We start from the raw sequence: 9,057 nt of genomic DNA on the forward strand, positions 1-9,057 counted from the left end.
TTTATCACTGCCAAGAGCAGATTACATTGAAAAAAGGAAATGTGAGATAATCTTTCTATATGAGTCTGCCAGTCTACACTGTGACCTAAGAACAGTTTAATAAAAAGATTGAAATAATTTGTGCTGACTTAATCTGTTATTGAGCAAGAGCAAAAAGGGAGAAAACTGAATGATCTCATCCTGTAGCCTATAGGTGGCCTCATGCTTTACACCAAAACAGCACCAGCTGATAGTCTTTCACAACAAAGAAATAGGTTGAAATTCAATTGATTGCTCACTGAGAGGAAAAAGCTTTTCCTGTATTTTGTTTTGAATGGTTGGCTCTCTTGTATGCCGTCCTACAGTCCTTCAACCAAACACAATCACACCGAAAATATGACACTGGTTAAAAAGCACATATATGAGACAACACAGCAATTCCCACAGGACAGCAAGCCTTGGAGGATGGACTTGAATCCAACAGATGTGTCGATCACATGATTAAACTCAAAGGATATTAAAAGTGTCAAGCTGTCAACACGCCAAGTTACATTTAACAGCAAACTTGGTCATGGCTATCTGCAGGTCTGGGCAATATATTGAATATTCAGGACATATTTGCAATGATTTTGCTGGTGATACACAAAGTAACATTGTGAATATCATTTTATTTCGATGGTTCACTTTAGACATTCTACTAAGTAACTTTGCAACTATGTCAACTAACTCTCATTAGAGTATTAGTAGAGACTGTAGTAAACTTATAATAGACTTAAGTTAGGGTTTGGTGTTGTTGAGGTTATTAGAATAAGTTGACATGCAGTTGCAAAGTTATTTAGTAGAATGTCTAAAGTGAACCATCGAAATAAAATGCCTGGTGGGCCATCACAATAAAGTGTTACCATATGATGATTTTAATATGGCCATTACATTAGACTAGTTTTATACTTACAAGCATTAGCGTGTTTAGACAGAAATTTAAAAGCATCTGATTTAACGTTAAGAGTTTATAAACTCAGTGAATAATATTTAAACTATGTTTGAAAAGTTGCACATTTTACATGTATCATTATGAATCTACCTGGGAAGGGAACCCACTATTTAAAGCCATTTGAAAGCAAATACATCAAATCTCGCTAAAAGTCTTAAAACTATGCCACCAATTTAGAAGACCATCTAGTTGTGGCTGACAAGAAGTGCTGACCAAAAATGTACGGTCATTAAGTAAAATACAAGTGAGATCTCATTCCCAGCGAGGGTCTGATGTTTTGTGACCGCCACATTTTAATTTACATTATGTCTGAATATAGCCAAGTTCTGAACAGATCTGGTCTGTGCTCTGACATTGTTATAGAGAAAAGCCAGACAATAAAAGCTTTAAGCAAGATTATGACTAACACCTGAGAGAAAGAAGTGGTGCCACACTTGTGTGTGTGCACTGACACAAAACTGTCTGTTTCAAAAAGGAGCGTTAGATTACAGAGTAAGACATCTGTTAGACAAGCTCTGTCAAGCACAGGAAACTTTACTTATGAACAACTCATAAACATATAGCACTGTATAAACATGCATGCCTGTTTCTTCTGAACAGCTTAAGACGAATGCAAACATATGTCACACCGTTATAGCAGTATGTTTAAAAGTGTGTATGCATTGCAACCTGGATTAATTAAGTATATGACATGCATAACTTGCTTTCATGTAGGTTACATTTTTGGCCTTGCAGTAAAAACAAGAAAAAAATGGACTAGACTGAAGCTACAGTTTCTGGATTTAAAAAAGGCTGAGATATACTAAGAGTACACTGCTATTTGTATGCACAAAAAAAAAAAAACCTAGGCTACGTTTACACAGACACACATCAGTGATTTGATCTATTTTGGGTTTAACTGAGTTAGAGTTTGAAGTAAAAAAAAAAAAAAGCATCTGCAGCAAGCAAATTTTTAGTCTGTATTTGAGTCCTAAAAAGCATATTTACAGCATTTGGTCCATAAAATGTTAGCTTAGATACTAGTGTAACACTTAAATGTCACTTTTAGCTGATATAGGCAACACATTTAAAATATCCAAATGTTCTCTTACAAAATAGATAAAAAATAATGACTCATGCAATAATTTTGTCCAATCAAATTCTATCTAGAATGAGAAAGAACCTCCCACTAAAACACCTACATCTAGCCTAACTATGGCTGTGATGTAAACAAAAGACTATTGGCCCGTTTCAAAAGTGAATGTCAACAGTACAAAAATTCAGCCATCTGAAGTGATTTCATGGGGTCTTTAAAGGCAGGCTGACATACTTTGTAGTGCAAAGCATTTATCTTTCTGTCTGTAATACCACAATAACAGTCTACAGTTTTGTTATATGAAAAAACACTTCTAGCTATGCTATACGGAAGCCTAAATCCCTGCTTCAAACCTGTCTGCTGTGATATCTAATGCACAACACCACCCTTTATGTTTATAGCACTGCATTAAGCCATACCGCTGATCATCACCCACTGCCTGCATCTGTAATTTTTAATAAAGCTATTCAAACTGTAATTACAAAGTCAAATGAATTGGAAACAGAGTGAATAAGCAATGCAATGAAAAACAAAATTACTGAAACTTACCCATCATCCTCTCCATCCACAGGTAAGCTCTTCAGCAGGCTGGCGGAGGCAGTTAAGGCACTGACTCCACTGCTTCCCTCTGGACCACGGGAGGTGCCCGTCTGGGAGGCACATTCACCACCGGCTGGCTTGGGTTGCATGAGCAGAGACTGGTGCTGTAACAGAAGCAGCTGGGCATCCTCCAGCGTTCTGGGCATAAATGCAGGCTGCGGCCCGGTCTCTTTTGAACCGTTCTGGATCAAACCGGATTGCGAATCACTCTGAAGTTTAGGAGGAATGCCTGATGAGGTCACGGCCGGGACAAACTGTGTGCCACGAGCTTGTGACTGCTGCTCCATGGAGGGTTGAGGGGCGAGCTGCTGCCCCTGGGTCTGCTGTACGAGACCGGTGCCCGACTGCACCAGCTGGGACACGATCTGGACCATCTGCGCGGTGGGTGCCTGTTGTGGCTGCAGGAGGCCTTGCTGAAGTGGTTGAGCAGCAGAGGGTTGAGAAGCCACGATCGGGATGGAGGCGGGCAGGTGGGGCAGTGTTTGTGTTGACCCAGGTGGCACAGTGTTCATGACCTGCTTGGATTGAGGGAAGTCAGGTGGTAGGCTGCCTCCCTGGATTAAGGGGTTAACATGTGCTGGTGCTACCTGGGCCGGTGCGGGCGAATAGCCCATCTGCTGCTGGGTCACCACAGGAGAGGATTGTGCTGCCTGGGCATATGTCAGTTTGGGCATATGAGTGGGCACGGCTGTAGACGAATGCCCGATTGTGTTCTGCAGTCCGCCGATAGTTCCTGGCGGCGGCTGCTGAATGCTCGCCGGCATCGGAGCTACCGCATTAGTCTTAAGATGAGCATGGACTAAGTCCTGGGGTTGCCTCTGAGACATGGACACGCTGGAAGAGGAGTAGTCATGCTTTTGAGCAGCGGGCTGTTGGAAGGTCAGTTTCGCAGCCGAGGAGCCACCAGTCTCTCCGCTACCCAGACTTTCAGTGTAATGGCTGGCCGAGCTGCTGACAGAACTCCCACTTACAGACTCTCTGTCTGGACACACAACACTCTCAGGCACAAACTGGCGAATGCTTTCGACCGTTCTGGTGCTGGGGGCATTTTCAGCGGACGCCGCACCCGGGACCTCCTTGTCATAAAACTCGGTGCACGTCCACCTACCCTTCTTAAAAGGCTCAGAGGTAGAGTCCAATTTGACCACTCTGAAACGTGAGCTGGTGGAGGCAGGAGGAGGCACTTGGGCCTGCGGAGGATGAGCGTTCATCACTGGGGCAGAGGGAGCAGGCACTGCATGCTGGCCCACGACAGCTGGCCCCACCTGCCCTGCGCCTGTCGGAGCAACACCACCAGAAACTGTCGGAGCAGCGGTGACACCCGTGCCGATTATTCCACTGGGAATGTGTGTCAAGTTTACGGTTTGGTTACTAATACTATTCAAAGCAGGGGAGTAGTTTACACTGCTAATATTGGTACTCTTGCCACCCACAGTAGGCACACTGGTGGAATTTAACATACAAACATTATTTGTTAAAGGATTACCAGTACTAATTGTGGCACCTGAAGTCACAGATATCATTCCAGTTCCTGAGGCGACAGTAGCCAAAGGCTGGCCGATGACACTGGTTGTGCCAACAGAGGCATTCGCAATCAATCCTACCACATTTGAAGGCATTTTCTGGCCTGTGCTAGCTAAAGCTCCAGAGCTTGAAGTCACTGAAGATGTGACTGCAACTCCCAAAGGATTCCCAATCTGTGTCCCACCAGCAGGATGGGCTTTTTTAGAGGAAGCAGGATTATGGTGATGATGGTGAACTGTCCCATTAACCATGGTGCCATGCAGGTGTGCTTGGGTGAGGATGGGTGGCTGGTTGGGCGACACGGCCCCCGGGGTCTCCGCCTCATGGAAGTTATTCAGCGTCTCCTCTGAGGAGCTCCTTTCCGGTCCTCCTGCATTGTTGTTCTGCGAAAGGGACACATCCATGATCTCTGAGGATGATAAGTCCTCGGTGTGGGACTCATCCAAGTCGTCACAACTCTCTGTGTCTTCTGTAATGCTGTTATTGGTGCTGACAGATGTCTGAGCGGGGGTAACGCTGGTGATCTGAAAGCCACTTTTCTTCTTCATCTGTGCCACTGCAGTGGGCAGAGTTTGGGGGAACATAGTGGTCTGCAAGGGGATACTGAGGCTCTGAGGAGGGTTCTGGGGCCCAAGCGAGGATGCGGCCGGTGTTTGAGACTGAATCAGCACCGGTGGTGAATACTCATCCCCTAGCATTAAGTTGTTGCTATTAAGGCTGGTGCTTCCCGAAGTTGTCAATGAGGAGGAACCACCTACCGTGCTGTTACTGCTGTCCCGTCTGGGTAAACTCATGGGGTAAACCATTTTTCGGGCGCTGCCGGGGTCTCCTGATCGGTCGTGGTGATTCATTTCTGAAGGATAGTCTCTGACAAAGTTATAAATACAGCTCAAGAGAACAAGCTCTTTTTGGGAAGCAACTTGAAGCCGCTCGAGTAATTTCCACATAAAACCAACACTTTTCCAGCAACGTTAACTGCCACGATAATTCCACTTGGAGTGGTATTTAAATGTCCACCATGAGGAGCAGGCTAATGCCAATGCTAAGTTAACAGTCGCTAGCGAGCTAGCCGACACGGATTCGCTTCAGCTGTTGTTGTTTTCAAAACGTATATCCTCGCAAAACCATTCAGCACAGCATAACGGTGAAGTTTAAACGTGAAGGAGACGACACAGACGGCCCGAGTTGATCGATATCCAACCTTACAACGACAGCGTCTCTCCCCATCACAGTTCAAACTGCCAGGCGCATTTTCAATTGTTGTATCACCCGTCACCAGAGCACGAAATCACACGAAACAAAGTCCTTCAGCCAGCGTCAGTTGACAGAGAGAAACCGAGCAACTCAGCGCTGCCCTGCTTTATTCCATCCCGTGCTTTCTTTTGTTTTAATCCTGTGTTAGCGCTATGTCTCTCTCTCACTCTGGTCCTATTCACCAGCTGCCTCCTTGTAATGTAGCCTGTGCTAGTGCTATCAGCCTGTGACGAGTCCCCGAAAGGGGGAGGAGAGCGCGATAACATGGCGACCGCGCATGGCAGTTCACGTTCACAGCGGCCAGACATAAAGCCGAGAGAGTCTGGCAATGATGGGCGGAGGACGGGGGGAGGGAGGTGTCCTAGAGACGGCCGGCGAAGAGCTCCGAAAACCCTCGAATGAAGCCGAGTACAGCCAACTGTGTTGTTGAGGGATGTTTCTTATTATAGCCTTCGGTAACTGTGGCAGCAAACACTCAGAATAACATCTTTTGTCCGCTGTGGTTATTATTATTTGACATTGAAGAGGGGGAGAGAAAGACAGGGCACGGATTTCTGGGTCATTTAAGGCTGACATATTGCTTTATCTATGTACAAAAAATATTTTTGGATTTTATTGATTCAAAACTCATTAAACAGAAAATAAAAATTTTGAACCTGAGAAAGATAATAGTAAACACCAGTTTTTAGGTTAGGTGCTGTTGTGTGTTTTTGCCCTGTACAGGGCAGCGACATCAACAAGATGTAAACAGACCCTGTGCTGTGACATCAATGATTTGTTCTGTTTTTGCAAAACAGCTAGTCTGAAAGAGTAGCCAGATATTTCCACAGACAGAAAAGAACAACCAAACACATCTGCACTGACACAGTTATTTTACACACGCTGTTTGTTGCTCACCTCTGTTTAGGGATGAGAAGTAAAGTTCTAGGTCCGGCAGACCTACACAAAATACATTATGTGTCTACTATGCATGTGTTTTACTTTAAACATGTATAATTTAATTCCAAAATATGTGTTTTATTTCAGACAACAACAGCTAGGTTATAAAATAACAACAAGGAATGTATCTCATGTGCGCTGATCCAGCTATATTTAGCTTTCAGCTGTGACAGTGAGAATAGCATCTTTGTTGTGTGGAAGAAGACATTTTCAAAAGTATGAACACCAGATTAACGCTGATGAATTGCCATCACTTCTACCGGGTGAAATAGTGGGTTTCAGATAACTGTTGAAATTTGTAAACATAAAAAAAAAAATCAGTTTGTCAGAAAAGGGTAATGGTATGACTAAGAGAAATATTATGCTGAAAGCATATTCAAAGATCATATTTAATATTAGGTTTAATATTTAGTTGACATTTGATGTTGTAGTTGAAAAGAAAGCTAATTTCTTCATTCCTAAAGTACCATTTATTATAAGATTATGTGTATATAATGTGGCATTGTGTAAAAGCTGATATGATGCAGTATGTTGACAGCTCTGCTCGTGATTTTTCTAATATGGACTAACAATGACAAGGTACCAAATGTCTTGCATATCATCTTGTTGTTTATTACATCAAATTGGCGATTTATGAGTGTCCCATTAGATAGGGATGACACATCCCATTGCCCTTGCCAAACCCGTGCGCTTGAATGTGAAATGGAATGACACAAGTGAGTGATCTCAGTGTAACACATTAAGTATGAGGAAACGGGGTCTGACAGTCCCAAAATGGGCGTGTGCCCTGATGTCCAGATCAAGCAGACAGGCTGTGCCCATCCATACAAATTTCAGAGGGAGAGAGCCAGCGAGAGCTGATTGCAATGTAAGCGTCTGGTGCTGTCAGCAGCTTTAAATCACACTGGCACTCCACAACAAAAAACACAGAGAGCTATTGTGCTCCTGAACAATAATGGTCAATTTATACACTGGAGTCTGCTTTCATTTTGTAAACACTTATTAAAACAGGTATCTTTGGTGATATAGGGAAAAAAAATAGAGATCCTCTATGAGAATTGCCATTGTTCTGTGTAATTTAACTCCGAAATGAAAGCTTATCCCTCCGGAGTATGCCAATGGTGGCCGAGGTTTACTTTAACAAGGCGGCCGATCGTTTCAGTCCGATCTCAACAGTTTGTGTGGGACATTTTAACTGGGATTGGACGCAATGTAATTTAGGCCTTGCAGAAAGTTTGTTATTGAAGGATAGGGAAGTTATAAACTATAGCTACTGGAGCCAAAAGCACTGTTGCTCAATTCACATGTGAATCAGTGTCATGGTGTGTTTGCAGAAGAAGGTACGAGGATGAGGAGTAAGTTCCAACATGAAGTTTAATAACAATAATCCAAACAAAGTAAAAATCGGACTGGATAATAAGACAGGAAACCAGGAACTAAAGAATTACAAATTAAAAGTCCATGAACAAAAAAAAAAAACTGAACATAATGGTGACAAGAAGGTGTTTACATATAAGTTTAATAAAGGGTGGAAGGACGGATCTTTAAAAAACTAAATCATGCATGATATGAACTTTGTAAACAGCGATAATTATAAGGTAAACATGCTGGGGTTTCTCCCAATGTTTTTCTCCATACTCTGAACACCCCTGATGGAGTTTTGGTTCATTGTCACTGTCGGCTTTGGTTTGCTCACTTCAGGGTCCAAAACACTCAATATTCAGTAATAATATCGATTTAACTATACTGATTATCAGATGATAACAAAACTTAAACTGTCTTCTGTTTAGCTGCTTTTGAAGTTGTTTCATAATTATTGAACTTTGCAACATTGACACTGTTAGCTGAATTTAATCAACACTAAACTAAATTGAGCTGAAAGACACTTTCATTTAACTGAACTGAATCAACTGACTTGAGCTGAAAAATTATAATTGTCTTCTTTGGAGCTGCTTTATTGCTAAATTGAGTTTCATAATTGATGAACTTGGCAAGATTGACTGTTGTGAACTGAGATGTATCAACATTGAACTAAATTGAGCTGAATAATGACACTTTTTTGTCTTCTGTGGAGCTTTAGCTGAGTTGAATCCATTTCAGAACTGAACTTTCCAACATTTTCATTTAGCTGAATTGAAACAATATTGAACTGATTTGAGCTGAATAATGATACTATCATATTCTGTAGAGCTGCTTTATAGGTGAAATTGAAGTAATTTCAAAACTGATGAATTGTGCAACTCTGTTATTTTAATGTTTCTGATTTGACTTGACTTGTTTTGATTAGTCTTTTTCTAAATGAAACCCCCCATAGCACCTGAAGTGTCAGTTTATAATACTACTGTATTATGTGGTTAAGAGGAAATGCTTATAGCTGACTTTACAGTGACTCTTCCCTTTGCAAATGAATCATACGTGTTTGACCTGGACCCCCGTTATGCCTCTATGAGGAAATGCAACTGTTTTAAAGTAGTTTCATACATTTCTTTAGGAACTTTCAAGACAAAGCATCCTAATACCTCTGACATAAATCCGCAACAGTATGCTATTCAATTCTTAGAGGCTCAGGAAGCTGTGAATACGCAAGCTGTGAATAAGTCTTTCATAAGCAAACTGAGCAAGAAAGGTCAATTATGAATATGATCATCTAACTTTGTAATTTGCATGAAAGTTAGTGATGATGAATATGCAACAT

The 9,057-nt window shown here is 42.1% G+C and overlaps 1 protein-coding gene across 1 annotated transcript in view; it reads right to left on the minus strand.

Moving 5' to 3' along the window:
* tsc22d1 (TSC22 domain family, member 1) overlaps positions 1 to 5,652 on the minus strand; it is a 63,720-nt gene extending 58,068 nt beyond the window's left edge. The window contains exon 1 of the mRNA XM_056240597.1: positions 2,595 to 5,652. Within this exon, the coding sequence (XP_056096572.1) occupies positions 2,595 to 5,116 (2,522 nt within the window). The 5' untranslated portion in view covers positions 5,117 to 5,652. The remainder of the gene's footprint in view (positions 1 to 2,594) is intronic.
* Between the last annotated feature and the right edge of the window lie 3,405 nt (positions 5,653 to 9,057).

This window comes from Rhinichthys klamathensis, unplaced genomic scaffold (assembly GCF_029890125.1).
Source record: "Rhinichthys klamathensis goyatoka isolate OS25496 unplaced genomic scaffold, OSU_Roscu_1.1 h1tg000021l_1, whole genome shotgun sequence".
Classification (NCBI taxonomy): domain Eukaryota; kingdom Metazoa; phylum Chordata; class Actinopteri; order Cypriniformes; family Leuciscidae; genus Rhinichthys; species Rhinichthys klamathensis.